This window comes from Nyctibius grandis, chromosome 20 (genome assembly GCF_013368605.1).
Source record: "Nyctibius grandis isolate bNycGra1 chromosome 20, bNycGra1.pri, whole genome shotgun sequence".
Lineage (NCBI taxonomy): Eukaryota > Metazoa > Chordata > Aves > Nyctibiiformes > Nyctibiidae > Nyctibius > Nyctibius grandis.
In genome coordinates, this window is record NC_090677.1 from 5,307,288 (window position 1) to 5,322,555 (window position 15,268).

A 15,268-nucleotide genomic window follows, 5' to 3' on the forward strand; every position below is an offset into this window, starting at 1 on the left:
CCGCGCCAGCCTCGCCCAGCAGGGGGCAGCGAGCGGCGCGATGGGCCGGGCCGGGCCGGGCCTGGCCTGGCTGCAGCCGCTGCCCCCGCGCACCGCCGCGGCCTCCTCCTTACCGCGGCGTCACGCATAGAAAGGCCGGCTGCCGCGGAGGGGTGACCGCCCACGGCGGGAAGGGGAACCCCCTCTCTGTGGGGTTTGTCCGCCCCCCCCGCCCCGAGACTCACCGCGCAGCGCGCCTGGCAAATGGCGGCTCCGGTGCTGCTCCGCGGGTCTCGGTGTTCCCCTCGTCACAAGCCGCTTGGGAAACCCCCGGCCTCTCCGTGACGGTGTTCAGAGTATCGGGCAGGGACCGCATCTTCCCGCGGAACAAACGGTGTTCCTCGGCACAGGCTCCGCGTTGCACAGGCCGCCGGTCGGGCTGCCGTGTGGCTGTGCAGCGCCCGGTGAGGTGCAACCCTCCGGGGCCGCTCGTACGAGCTGCCCTGAGCTCGGCTGCCGGTCGGGTGGCGTTCCCCAGAGGGTCCAGCGGCTCCTCGTTTTCTGTAAACACAGAGCAGAGCTGAGGGTAAGAAGAGACACACTGACAGGGTTACAGCGTGTGCCGGGCCGCTGGCGTGCTGCGGGTGGCCCGGGGCAGGCCCGGCACCGGCAGGGCGAGCTTCGGGTAGGGGTGCTTAAACGTGTTACCGTGGTGCTTGAGCTCCTGCGCTACTCAAGGTTTTTGGGGGAGTTCAGCACCCATCTGAGCAACGGCTGTTTTAAGAACGGAGCCTGCGTAGCGTAGGAGAGACCTGACGGTAAATTGCAAGTGTTGGGATTTGCTCTCATGGCATTCACAAATTCATTCCTTTTCCCGTCAGCGTTCCCCGGTGGGATGTGCACAGCTAGTAGCTGTGGTGACCTGTGGTTTTCCAGCGATCTCTCCTCTTAGGTAAATTGTAGAGACAGTCCTCAGTGGCCGGCCTCGATGCTGAATTGTGTACCATCACCGTGTAGTAAATACAGAGGTACCACGCGTGGGCTTTCTCTGAGGTGGTTCTCTTTCTGCCTGGAAGTCTTGTCTGGATAGAGCTCAGCCACTTCCCTGGGACTTCTACCAACATAGAATTTTGATCTAATTTCATGAATAAAAATTTAAATATTGTTTTTTTTTAACGTTACTGCTTAACATCACAAACTATTTGCAGAATAGTTTTAGTGAATTTAATACAACTGAATCCCTAAGTTTAGTGGCAAGACCAACATAAGACAGGTAGAATTTCCTCCTTGCAGGCCTTGATAATAACAGCTTTTAAAAAAACTTTTGAGTTAAAATTGTTGATACATGGGGTTTTTTTTGCGTCAAAAGGAATTATTTTATAGATAACTGACTTTATAGATGGTATATGTATTGGGGGGGGGGATTTTTTTTTCTGGTTCTTTCGGGTATTAAAAACCCCTGAAAAGATGTACATGCCATTTCTCACACCGCCTATTTCTCAGAAACAAGCTATGAAGTAACCAGATGTGAATCAGAACGTTTTTATTATTCTGTGCAAATTTGTGTGCAAGCATTCCTTTTCCTTCAGCCTGAAGCTGAGGCGAGATTCAGATTTCTTAAAAAGCATGTGCAAGATGCTTCTGTTGGCATATAAAGGAGAAGTGTGACTTTAATATTGTTGTTTTAGTGCTTATTTATGTGAAGACTGCATTCTAAGGAAGAAAATGTGTGATATAGGTGTGGATCTAAAGCTTTCTGTGAAGGTATTGGTGAGGAAATGACTCGAGGATCCTAAAGCTGACTCTAATATTGCAAGCATTTATACATGTTAATGATGGTGTTGCAGCAGTTGCCCCTAAATCGGGAAGTCAGTTTGGTAGCACTTAGGTCCTCTTCTATTTCTGCAACTCTGAGCATGCATGGGGACAAGGATGGAGCATGAAATGCAAAACTTATTGGAGTTATATTGTGCCTTGAGTGTCTTGAAAATGTGTACTTTGCCCTCAAGAAGCAAAACAACTAAAGTCAGTTGAGAAGAACTGGCACTGCAAGATTTGATGTCTTTCATGGGAATAAATTCAAATAGAGATTTCCAGAACTTGCTGTTTTATTTAAAGGGCTAATTATGACTTTTACAAGTTGGTGGTAAACTTCCTGTTATGCTGAACCAGAATTTAGTTTTGCTCTTGGCTCTAAACAAGCAAAATTGTTGATACTGTGTCAGGAATGAATAGCAACGTTTTGTACGTGGTTGGGTACAGAGAACAGATACGAGATTTCCTCACTTTCAGTACTGTTTGTACACTGTGGGCAACACTAACCAAAACATGTGTAGGCACGTAAGCTGTGCCATCTCCTGTGCTGTGATTCTCTTTCAAACAAAATTTATGTCCTGAAGGCAATCCTTAGATTTTTTTTTTTCCCTGCATATTATACACAAGTTCTCTTGCTCTCCTTTTTTTGATGATGCTTTGCTCTGTGAGTTATCCCCCTGGTGTCAGTAGGAGCAGTAAAAGACTGAGTTGTTACTCAGTATTTTGTGTCCTCCACATGCAAACCTTCAGACTGTGCTATGGAACCCTCTGTGCCCCAAGCACTGTAAATCTCGGGGGGACGGGGGCACAAGTATGAATCCAGCTCTTGGACCTGCAGTTCACCTTGCAGCACAGAAATAGCCACTGAGGGAGGGAAAAAGGGTTAAAGAGCCGTCCCTTTCACCTTACGCAAATACGCAAGAAATCCTTGGACAAGAACGGTATGTCAGGAGTGCTGTTGGGAAGAGGGACAGCTGTTTGTTTTTTATCCTCCCCCAAAGTACAATCTATTTAAATATTTACACAATCTCTTGCTAAAAGGCTTTCTTTTCTTTCCTATACTTTTCTGGTTTATTATTACGTTATGAATGGGGGAGAGGAAGAGATTTGTAATTGCTAATTCTTCCACTTTGTTGAAAAAGTGTATTTATTGTTTTATTTACTCAGAGAAATATGGTAGTAGTGTTTTCTACAGATTTAAATGGTTTCACTGAGGCTTGTGCTTTGCTGTTTAATATAATTGCTTCTTCTTTTCATGTACTTTATATATTTTATAATCTTAATAGGCTATCTGAACATACAGTAAAAACAGGAAATTTCAGACAATACAACATTGAAGAGAAAGCAGTGGGAGACTAATATTATAGGCAGATAATTTCAGAAGATTAATAATATAGATAATAAAGTAAAGCACTTATAAATGCAGGAATTATATATTCAGTATTTTATAAACAGTTCTGAATGGCCACTAGGCCCATCATTGATTAACACACACCTGTTCTAGCCATGGTCACACCCTGTGTATCTGTTCTGCATAGACTCTCCTACGAGGTCACTGCATCTAAAATTGTGTAACTATTTGAGGCATCTATTTGTAAGTGTTAATCAGCAATATTTAATGACACAAAACATCCTGGATTACAACGCTCTTGCAGGGATGGGAAAAGTAAAATACAGCTCCTCAGGCTCCAGAGGGAAGACTTCAGCAAGCGGTTAGTATTTCACCTAGGAAGTGATCTTTTTAAATCAATAGGTCATCAAACATGTCTGTAGTCTTTGTTGAACTGAGGCCTTGATCATTAATTGCGGTTCAAAATTAAAGCTGTTTCACTTCAATGTAAAATGAGTTTTACAAGGAATGTGTTTTGCACACAGTACAGACCTTCAAGACCCGATTTGAAAGTAATTTAGCATGAGAAGAGTCTCTGTTTAATTTTATAGTAGGCAGTATTTCGTGTTGTCTTTTCCTAGTCTTAATTTTGTCAGACATGCAGCTGATGTGCAAGAGCTGTTTGTTTTTGAAGCGTAGGACGTATGTCCCTTAGGTAGCCTTCAAAGAGTAAACATTGGCCCCTTTCTGTTGAAGTCACTGGCAGAACTCCTGAGAGGTTTTGACAAGGTTGGTACTTCATTCTCAAAAGTTTGCAGCTCTGTAATCGTTATTTTGGAAGTAATCCTTACTCTTTTCTATAATTACACATATAATACCCTCATCAAAGACGGTGGCAAAAGTTGCAATTAAAAATTAAGCAGAAAATATATTTTAGTATTGGTAGGCTCAGGTGCAGGAAAGCCTTTAAGTATGTGCCTGATTTTAAGTGGCTGTACATGTGATGGTATGACCTAAATCTCAAATACAGCTGGATTTTGGTTAGTATCCAGAACTCTCTTTGGTCTGAATGAGACCCAGAGTTTAATGCTGAAATGACTTTGGCAACTACAAATCCCAGGGAGCATTGCCATTAGCAGGTTTGTGCAACCGGATTGGCATCCTGCAGGGACCAATGGCAGGCAGAGAATTCAAGAAAATTCATGTGTGTCAGCTGCCGGTATTAAAAAGCACTGGAGAGAGCTGTAGACCTGAGTGGTAACTGCCTTTTTCCCTGGGCTACTTTTAAACCCCTGTGTGAGCTTTGTATTGCTATTATATTACACCCTGACTGCCTTGGGTTGAAAAACCCCGCAGGACGAGTCCAGATGGATGCAATCCTGAACTGCAGACCGGATGACTTGGAAGATTACTACAACTTACTAGGATGCGATGAACTGTCTACGGTAAGAGCCTTCCCCACCTCCCCTGCAGGTTAATAACAGTTTGAATGTGCGTGTCTGTCTACAGGGGGATTTGAAGTTGTTTATCTCTACAGGCAGGACTAGCTGAAATGGATTGTGAACCTTCTTTTTTGCCACTTTTATCTTTCAGTATCTCCCTGTGCAAAGCTCCATTTTCTGAACTGTACACTGATGTTAAGATCCTACAATAAGGCTTATATTGAAAGTGTCTTATAAAACAGGATTATATTATAGATACAGCCCAAATAATGGTTTATTCATTAGTGTAGTTCAGCGTGTGATATGGTTATGAATCATGAGCCAACTGCATAAATTTGACAACATCCAAATATTTTGGAATATATTTTCATTTTTAAAAGATGAAAAAGCTATATATATATGCAACCAATACAACGAATGTTCATAGCTGTAGGTTTTTGATAATGCTATTGAGTTTATCCGGTTTTATACACTTAATTTTTTAAAAACTGTGTTCATTGGTTGGGAGGAAAAACAAAAATTATCTCTTTTTCATTCATCATATTAATGGGTTTTAAATGCTAATTTTAATGATGTTCAAATAATAGTTTTACTAATTTGTTTTGGTAGCAGATACATACTTTAGGATGAGATCTAGCAAAGCAATTGTTGAACAATCTGTAGCTAAAGCAAGTGTTCTTCCTAAGAATGTCCACATAACATTTTGTGGGTAGCCTGAGTTGGTTGTATGCTAATATTTTTAATCTAGCTGCTGTATTAACTGGGACTGGGTTCTGATTTTGGAAAGGGAGTTTTGTTTACTCTGCTGTAATGAAGGATGTATTCAGTGTGGATAAAAGCTGTATTTTCCTCGGTAAATTTAATCAGATGCTCTCATCCTTCCTAGTGGTCAAATGCTGGGAAAATACCTCTGTCTTTCCTTCACTGAAAGCATACTAGTGAGCACTTGGGTCTGTGACGGAAGGCACTGTAAAGCATTTCTGGAGATAACTCCTGGACAGTCATCCCAGCAGAGGGTGGTGGTAACGCTGCCATGTAGGATTGTTCCGCAGATGCTATTTCTCATTTTCTACCTCACGCTAATTCCTTAAGCAATTAATGACTAGTTCAAGTACATATGATAGTGATTTTTCAAATTGCTTAAAAATGAAATTAAAAAGATGGAATAAATGCTCAGGATTATTCCTGAAAAATAATCTGTCAAGTATTACTTTTTCAGAGAAGCAGCAGATGTTACTAGATTATTTTTGACATGGGAGTAGGAACTGAGATCCCAGGTTGACTGAGGACCATGATTGCCTTCCCTCGGGATGGTGCACACAACTACTTCTAACATCTAAAGGAAATTTGAAGCATTACAAGTGTTTTGCAATCACATTGCTTGGTATATGCAGTCAAGTATTTGTAGCAGCACAGGCTTCTATGCACCCTTCTTTAGGCACGTACAGCACATTCCCAGCTGCAGTGCTTTCATGTAAGGTGCTGAATATTCTGGTCTTGATCTGACCTGGTTACATTTGAGCACAAATAGTCTCCATTTCTACAGTTTTTCCCTGTATTCAAGTTATCACCCATGTTCATTCTTGGCTTCTCATAGAATTGAGCTCATGGACACCAAGTTCATCTTCAGACTTGAGAGGAAGAGGGGAGATTTAATCTTCTTCCAAGAACAGAAGATTATTAATATATATATTCATATATAGTGGGTATTGGGTACCTTTCTTGGTGAAACGTATCGCTGAATGTTTTATATAAATTTCATGTATTTTGTGTAAACTTCATATAAACTTTTCCTTCTACTGATCTTTTTAAACTGAAGACTTCAATGCTACCCCTCTGCTACTGTACATATTTTAACTTTAAAGTTACCCTTTATATAACTAAGTTTTAGAGATGGTAGCTAGCTATATAGTAACCAGTCTCAACAAGTTCTCTGTACAATGTATATATTTTTAAGTGTCCTACTGACTGGAAATATGCCACCTTGTATCTTTCCCTCTGGAATAAGTTACTGAGAGGAGCAAAAAGTGTAGAATTCTTAAAATACCACTGTAGACCACATTTTTCCCAGCATATGACACCAAAATTTGGCCAGCTAGTTGAGTGAACTGTTGTTTTATTCTAAAGGAAAAAGGCTATGAGCCTTAATTTTGAAATAAATAATTTAAATTGTATGTGGATATCAGGGTTTGAAGAATGAGGAATTTAGACGAATAGCCTTTCTAGCATGGGAAAGAATAGTAGCTAACTGATATCTTAGGGCAAATTGTTGTGAAAGCTTAAGCTGTACTGGAAACATATAAAGAAGCTTTGACTTCTGAATTATAATAAGCAGCAAGATACTTTGAAAAATCTGAAAATTTGAAAATCTAAGCTGATGCCCACTCCAGTGGTTTCCTGTATTTTGTTAACTGTTAATATGTCTTTGTTTTTCCAGTGGTTGTAATACTTTATGGTACTATAAACTGTGTGGGAACTTGTAATTAACTAATAAACTAATACATGCCAATAGTCTAGTATTATAAATTTATCCTATTCCAAGCCAACCTTTTTGCACAGAAAATTAACTTGACAGGAAGAATGTGAACTGCTATTTCTCTAGCTTTGTGGTATCCAAGATGGAAAAGTCATGTGGTGCTGGCTAAATTTCCTATGAGGAGGATATAGAAAAAGCTACCCAATCCCACAAAGTGATCTTCAACAATACAGAAGGTCTTTGCTTCCTGCAATGAGACTTCATTAAAAGTTAGAATTGATTAAACAAAGCGAAGAGCGACTGAAGCGACGCGTTTTTGCCTGAGTGGTCAAATGTAAGAAAAGGATTTTGCAGACATGATCTTTACACATTTTTCTTAAAGCCAACTTGCCATGTTGGATGACTGAGCTTCACAAAAACAAGAATAAGGATAGGTGCATGGAAAATGAAATTAAATAAGCAGTGTCACTGAGGGATGGTTGTTGTTACCTATTTTGCTTGTACTAAAGCTTGTAAAAATGAATAGGAAAACATCTTTCAGCATTTTTCATTGTTCGTCCCAATTCCTTTCAAAAAGCACATTTGAAAATCTTTTCTGTGTATATGTATTTACTCACTTTAAATCTTGACATTCTGTTTAGGTTGAACAAATTCTTGCAGAATTTAAGGTTAAAGCCCTTGAATGTCATCCTGACAAACATCCCGGAAACCCCAAAGCAGGTAGGTATTCTTCCCTGTCTAAAAACAACTTTTTTTTTTCTTATATTAACAGCATTAAGATATTAAATTCAGCCTTAAAGCTTTATGAAATATTAATTTCCCCCTCATATATTTTAATTGTCATGTGTATTGAGCATCTTGTCTTTAAATAGCAAGCTTTAATGTTCTTTTCTAACACTTGCACACTCCTAGGTCGTAGGGCAGGAAGATACTTGTTTGTGTTTTTTTTTTTTTTTTCCCCTAGGACTTTCAATTTTTTTTCTTTCTATGGTAGAACATATTTTAGTCTAGAAATTTTTTATGAAGTGTGTCCCTTTCCAGACCTATGAAGTTGGCCTGCTTCCATGCTCAGTGGCATTCAAGCGCCATACTTGCGTCAACTAGTTAATTTGCTTCCACGAACAAGCCCATCAGGAACACATTAAATGTACTTTAGTTTCTTTTAATTTAATTAATGACTGGAAATAAAGAGAAGCCAGCACCACATGAGTAGCCATCTGTTTGCAGAACAGCATCTAACAGTTGCATTCGTGAAAGCGTGCTGTTCATCATACCTGTGGCAGCTAAGCAGCACCTGAGTTATGTGGAGACAATCTTACACATTCGTAACCACAAGGTAGCTCTAATCAGTGCTCACCAATGTCCGAATAGTTTATATTCTTATAATAAAGGTTATTCTGATCATAATTATTGTCCTCACCAAAAATTTGTTGTAGAATAATTAAGTATCCTTCACATTTGGTTAATGCACAAAACTTTTCCTTTGGACTCTCCCTGTTAGTTTAACTATAAACTGAACACCATAGCCTACCTACTTGTGTGAGTTTGACCTCATCCACACCCGCCCCTGAGACAGCAGAGCTGGGAACATCACAGATGTTAAGTGAGACTTGCACTCTGCTGCCTGGAGCAGAGCTCTCAGCAGGGCTTGGCTTTCTTATTGATGTGCCATCCTAGCCTAATACCAGAGAGCTGACAAGGTTAAAAGGTGAAATAGGTGGGATTTTTCACTTTGAGATTCCCTGACAAGGAACCCCTTGAGATTTGGTGTTTGAGAGACAATGTACCACCTATTAACAATAACCTGATCACTAATATTTTATTTATTCTAAATGATTGGCTAAGTACCAATGAAAGCAATGGAATCAACTTTCTCTGCAGAAAATTCTGGCTATTGCAGCAGAGAAATGAGACTATTCCAGTGCATGGTCCTGTTCTGTCTGCACCAGCCCGCACCCCTCCAAATTAATGGAAATGAAGTAACTCAAAAAAGGAGTCCGAGTGCCAAATGTTGGAGCAGCTTTGTTTGTCAAGAAGAAATATTTTATGCTTCATTTACCTGAGCGTGCTGTATTTACTTTAAATGCATTTCTACAGTACTGGTAAAAGTTTACTTCATATTTTTTTTTAATTGCATCAGCTTAAAGCCCAATAAAGAGTAATTAAAGTAGACTTTTTATTTGTTGAAAACTAGTGACCCTAGAAAAAGGAAACCTAATAGAACTGCCCTCTCAACCTGTTGTTTATGTTTGATTTATTGTTATCAATTTTGATTAGCGTTTGGGCTTAGTGTATTTCAGAAGAGATCCCTCTAATTTGTAAACTGGAATAAATGATTAATAATAATAGATCACTGTAACATAGGTGACTCACAGCTAAAATCTAAATCTTCATAACCCTTCTGCAAATAGTAACGTGCAGGTGCATCCTTAGTAACCATTTAATGAAAAATTATCCTGTAGGGAAAAGTAAGAGCTCTCATTCATGCAGCCTGGTACTTAAGATAACATTTTTGCATATGCAGAAAACACACCTAATGAAATGCACAAGTTAATTTTAACTATATTTAGATTCCTCTTCCTGCTTGTCAATTTTTGCTTGTCATTTTTTTCTCCGCTCACATTTCCTTGGTGTTGTGCTTTGCTCTGACTTCCTTGCTGCTGTGGACGTAAGCGTGTCCCTTCTAAGCATTATTACTTTAGTTTAATTTCCCTTTTTAAGGCTGTCTGCAGAAGGTGACATGCCTTTTGCCTGCTGTATTCTGTAAGGTTCTCTGAACTTAAATTTAGGAGATTTTTAAGCCAGTAGACACATGAGCATTTAGGATGTCAGCTGCCCACCGAGGGTGCTGTGATCCTAAAGCCAGCTAAAACTATGCAAAGCTGTAAGCAGAGCAACCACATACCTTTGTCACTCAGCTCTCCGTCTCCTCTACTCTGTTTGCTCTAAGCCATTGTTGGCAGCTCCCCTTTCCCGTCTGAATGAATTTCTTTGAAAACAAACATTGGCTTTAGTATTTTTTTGGTTTGTGTTCTAGTGGAGAGTTTCCAGAAGCTGCAGCAAGCTAAGGAGATTCTTACTAATGAAGAGAGTCGAGCACGTTACGATTACTGGCGACGGAGCAAAATTACCATTCCATTCCAGCAGTGGGAGGCCCTGAGCAATTCTGTGAAAACGGTGGGTGTCGTCTAAGTTTGGGCCTTCAGGAGGAGGGGGAGGTAGGGCTGGTCCAGAGAAAATGTTGCAGTGAGTGAGGGGATGAGTTACATGTTAGGTAGGAATAGTGCAGAGTGATTCCTGCATTAAGGAAGTTATGGAAATTCAGGAAAAATTGGAAGGCTGTAGAAGCCAATTCACAGAAGGGTTTTAGGCTAGTAGTTTTAGAGTGAATTGTGGTTGCTTTTATGTGTGTTGTATGAAGTTTAAGTAACTTAAGGGCTATCTTCCAGTGCTTCACCACACTTTGCTTTTGTAGGAACCTTTTCTTTATTTTCAAAGCTGGGACCTTTGTATAATATATTCCTCTGTTGGTATATTGCTTATCAGATAGGTTTTCATGCTATCTGATTAAATAAAGAGCTCATTGAAAAATCTAGAAGGTAGGTTCCTTGGAGCCCTGGGCTTCACACAGGTCTTGTGAGGAGCCCTGCTAGGCTAGTGGTGTGATTTGTGAGAGAGACAGATGTTCTGAAGGTTGTTTTCCCTCCTAATTTTGCTAGTGAGATAATTTGATAGCGTGTTCCTAGTAGATCCTGATTCCATAACGTTTGATTTTTTTTTTTTAGCCTTATTAGGGTGAATGATAGTTGCAAGTCTACATGGTCAGATTTTAAGGCAGGTGAATAAATGTTTCCCTTGCCAGTTCTGCCTGCCTCAGTTCTTAAGTCTGAAGGCCTCTTACATGAACGCGTTATGCCTGAGCGTGTTTGCTGGAAGTATCCCATCAAGCTTAGTTCAGTTCCACACAGAAGGCATTCCACAGACTTTAACAGTAAAGCTTTCCAAGTGGTCTTGTTTTCAAAGGGCTGCTTGAAGTCAAAGACAGCTTTGAAAACGGGCATTTTCTAAGTCACTCAAGCCCTCTTAAAAAAGTGTCAGAAGTCATGACAGACGAAACTGGACAAAATACCCTTAGAATTATTTGCTGGATTTGTACATTTTGTTCTTCATCCCCACCTGACATAAACTATCCTCTCAAATGCTATTTGCAATATGGAGCCATGCTTTCCCCTGTCCTATCGACCTGCCAGCTTCTCTCTGATACGTGCTTTGCTTATATTGTTACAACAATATAAGAAAGAAAAGAGCAGTTCATTAAAAATCTTTTAAGGCATAGGAATTATTTCTTTATTTCTTATTTTTGCATTTCTTTAGTCAATGCACTGGGCTGTCCAAAGTAAGAAGGACCAAATGCTGGAAGCTCCTGACTTGAATAACAGCAACAACATAACTAATGAGATTAGGACCCAACAGACTGAAAACAATGAAGACGGATTGTCAGATGGGAACAGGGAGCAAGAAGATGTTGCAATTCCTGATGTGAAACCACAGTCTTCAAAGAATCCAGACTCCCCAAGTAAGTGAAACCAGCAGTTACAGAAAATTGCAGTATCCAGGGGTTGGCCTGAAATTGAGGCTTTTAGTCATGAGAAATTCTACTCCAGAATAATATGTTTAACTGGGAGCTTTTTTAATGTGGTTTGGGATGGGGTTTTGTTTTGGGTTTTATGTTGTTTATTCTTTATTTTATTTTGAAGCTTTCAGACCTTTCTTCCTTCCTACCCCGTGTTGGCTCGCTTGTTTGCTAGTAAAACCAAAAACTGGAGAAGAAAATTCTTCTTAAACCAAAATGGAAAGTTCAGTTTTGCTGCCATATCAAAATGAAAAAAAAAAAGGCAATTATTTTCAGTGATTTTTTTAAAAAATAACTTTAAAGACTGTTAAATAAAACATTTAGGTATATTCTTTGGGTTTTTTTTATCCAGCATTCAGTATGTATGCACAGTTTGCGTCTGATGAGTTAATGAGGACTAAAAATTGAGACTTGAAGGCTTCTTTTGTATTTGAACAGGTTCTTTAAAAAATAGTGCATGCACCAGAATAAATGTGTCTTTCAAACGCTGTCATCTGGCCAGTTAGTGTTTCCTGTCTGTTGTTTAGGTTAGTACGCCTGAATCAAAGTTTACTTACCACAATGGCCACCCTCTGTTCTGCTTTATCCTTCAGGAGTTTCATAATCTAAGGCTTATGTTATCAGAGAACTATTATTAAACAAAGTCCTGTCATTTCTTCCCAGCTTGATCAACAGGAAATTAAGTTGAACTGTGAGAGCAGCAAAACCTAATTTAATCCCAAACATTTGTGGAATGCAGAAAATAGATAAGAAAATTCTACAAACAAATGTATGTGAGGCACAACTGAAAATTTTAAAAATTATGCTCTATAACATTATACTATTAGCTTTTTTTTTTGCTAATTAAATCATCATTGTATCCTTTGTAAAACGGTAACTTTTTGAAGTAAAGAAAACATCATCTTGTTCCTTGTAAAGGTGAGCTTTCTTTACAGGCATCTTCTTTCTCATAAATTTTTTAAGTTTTAATTTAATTTCCATAGATTTGAATGGGAAAAATATCAAACCCATCAAATGTCTACTGAATTTATCCAGTGGGCATATATTTATATTAATAAATGTTAATATTAGAATATATTTATTTGACAAGGTCTGTATGCACTTCAGTGTTCATAATTGATGTTAAGATATTGAAAATGTTTTTGTTCTGGTCCAGGAAAATTTGTTATATTGGATTCCACATTTAAAGTGGGATATTTTCAGTTCCTGTCTGCTGGTCTGTAGGAATTATGGACTAAAACTCCACATAGCTATCTCAGCCTGAATAAGAGATTTTCACACTAAGTCTGGTAATAGGTTTCAGCTTCCTGACACAGGAAGATCACATTTTTCAGTATTAATAGCCCATAGATGATAAAAACATAGCTCAGGGTCTGAAAAACTCCTTTACTCCCTTGTATGTGGAAAGGGCCATCTCTACCTTCCCTCCACACTGCTGCCTTTCACGTACTCAGAGATTTATCGTCTCACCTGCTATCTCTTCTTCTTTACATTAAGCAAATGCAATTAGTTCATTTTTTCTTTAGAAGTCCTATTTTCTGGCCTGCCATCATTCTTCCTGTTCTCCTTTGGACTCTTCCCAGCTGATACATATCTTGAAGTTTGGTGTTTGTCTGAGTTCTTGTTCAAACCGTGCCAGGAATACAGAGGTTGTCCTTGCTAGTCAAGAACACTGGAAGCGACCAATTTTTTACTTACTTTTTTGGGGGGAGAGTATCAAGTATTATTTCAGCTTAGTTTTATACATGTTTATAACAAATTACTTGCCTTTCTCTTTTTCCTCTCAGGATTTTCAGAGGGAAATTACTGGCACTTGCGTTTCCGCTGGTCAGGGGATGCTCCATCAGAGCTTCTGAGAAAATTCAGAAACTATGAGATCTAAAATGCAAAATACACAAGAGCATGAGATCATCTGTTCAACAATTCAGTATTTTTTTTGTCAGCAGTTATAAGTTATTTGTATTTTATACTCATTCATTGTGATGTGGACGTTGTTCGAATAAATGTCTTAATACTGATTTGTTAACACACATGCTATGAGCACTACAGATGGAGGTCTTTTTGTTTAATAAGCAAACTTTAATAAGCAAAGCCCTTTTCAGTATTAACATAAAGTGATTTTGTGAGGTTATCTAAGATCTTATATTTTGTTTCTTTATTCTTAAATATTGTGTAGTGAATAATATTTTTGTCAATACTGTGATGTTATAATGTACTCTCGGTAGAACCAAAAGTCAGTGTTAGACTCCAGCATATCATCCTGTTCAGTGCTGATCTTCCAAAAGCTGTATGACAATGAGCTTTAAACAAAACTGTGCTTATTTCTAAACTCTGTACTCTGGTTCACTTCTCCATTGCATTGTACTTACTGTAGTGATTTATAATGCAGCATGCACAATACTATTACAAACTTAACTTGTTGGAGCATTGTGATCTTACGATATAGATGAACTAAGAACCTTCTTATTATCCAAGAAGGTCACTGTGAGAGACCAAGTACTCTTAAGAATCACTTGCTTTCTATCTTAACAAGTGCACTTTTTGCACCAGCTATTTCTTTTGGAAGGCAGTTCCAGAACTTCACTGCCCCAGTTGGCAAGTTTTTTCTTCTTAAGATTTATTGGTGGACAACTGATACTCCTTGTATGTGTGCCAGCATTGTCCTGTGGCTTACTAGTCATTTCCCTCCCTGCTCTGGCCTGGTAGATGGGGTCTTATCAGGGTTTTGTATAGTAAGTAATGAAGAATCAGGCCAGTAAGCATTAATGTGTACAAAAATCCCACACGAAAGGTTTTTGATACTTTGGGCAACTTTTCAAATTCTACATTGTGTTTATTTGTTTTGTATTTGCTTTCTTCTTTGTAAACCTGACTAATATGTCAGGTATTGATGTTGTGTTTTTGCATAGGCAAGTAATTCCATCAGCAACAAATAAAACTGCATGCATACAGGAGGAGGTTGTTTTCACTTTTTTAAATGGAAAGCCTTTACCCACCCCAGAGATCCCTTTTGAATTTCTTGTTATTAGTCCCTTCAGTGAGTAAAAGCTTAAGGGAGTCCAGTTATGAATCCTGGGCATCTCCATGGAAAGTCTAATCGGAAAACTAGTCTTCTCCCAACATGGAAACAATATTACGGTGTCTGTCTCTCCCTGGAGTGACATGTTTGGCTCTACTGTGCAGGGGTATGATGTGCTGACTGACCTACTGTGTTTCTCCTGTTTGGTGCCTATTTGCTGTAAATTGTAACACAAGTGCCTGCCAATGGACCCCTGATAATATGTGCATCTTACTGACCTCATTAGTATATTTATTCTGGTGCCAGTTTTCTTTATGGGGGCTGATACCAGTGTTAATGCTGGTTGTGTTTGTACTAGTTTATAAAAGCTCAAAGTACTGGTGTTCTGCTGATACAGCTACATTGATCCTAGATTTGATGGCATCAGTAGAAATAGCTATTTTTAGAGCACATCGTACTGCTTATCAAAAATAGATTTTTTTTTTTTAATTCTACATGCTTTTCCCTTGCATATTTTGCAGCTGAAAATATAGAGATGAGATTAATAGTTCTCTGTAATACGTGCTAAATCTAA

At 39.0% G+C, this 15,268-nt stretch overlaps 1 protein-coding gene across 2 annotated transcripts in view; it reads left to right on the top strand.

The window, feature by feature from the left end:
- The window catches only part of DNAJC12 (DnaJ heat shock protein family (Hsp40) member C12), a 37,682-nt gene extending 22,710 nt beyond the window's left edge, over positions 1–14,972 (top strand). The window contains exons 1-6 of one of the 2 annotated variants that reach the window (XM_068416534.1): positions 122–565; positions 4,481–4,569; positions 7,684–7,762; positions 10,080–10,219; positions 11,417–11,618; positions 13,463–14,972. In XM_068416534.1, the coding sequence (XP_068272635.1) occupies positions 4,492–4,569; positions 7,684–7,762; positions 10,080–10,219; positions 11,417–11,618; positions 13,463–13,557 (594 nt within the window). In that variant the 5' untranslated portion in view covers positions 122–565; positions 4,481–4,491 and the 3' untranslated portion in view covers positions 13,558–14,972. Of the gene's footprint in view, positions 1–121; positions 566–4,480; positions 4,570–7,683; positions 7,763–10,079; positions 10,220–11,416; positions 11,619–13,462 lie in introns of those variants that run through there. The other variant, XM_068416533.1, reaches the window with a different exon arrangement.
- Positions 14,973–15,268: the final 296 nt, after the last annotated feature.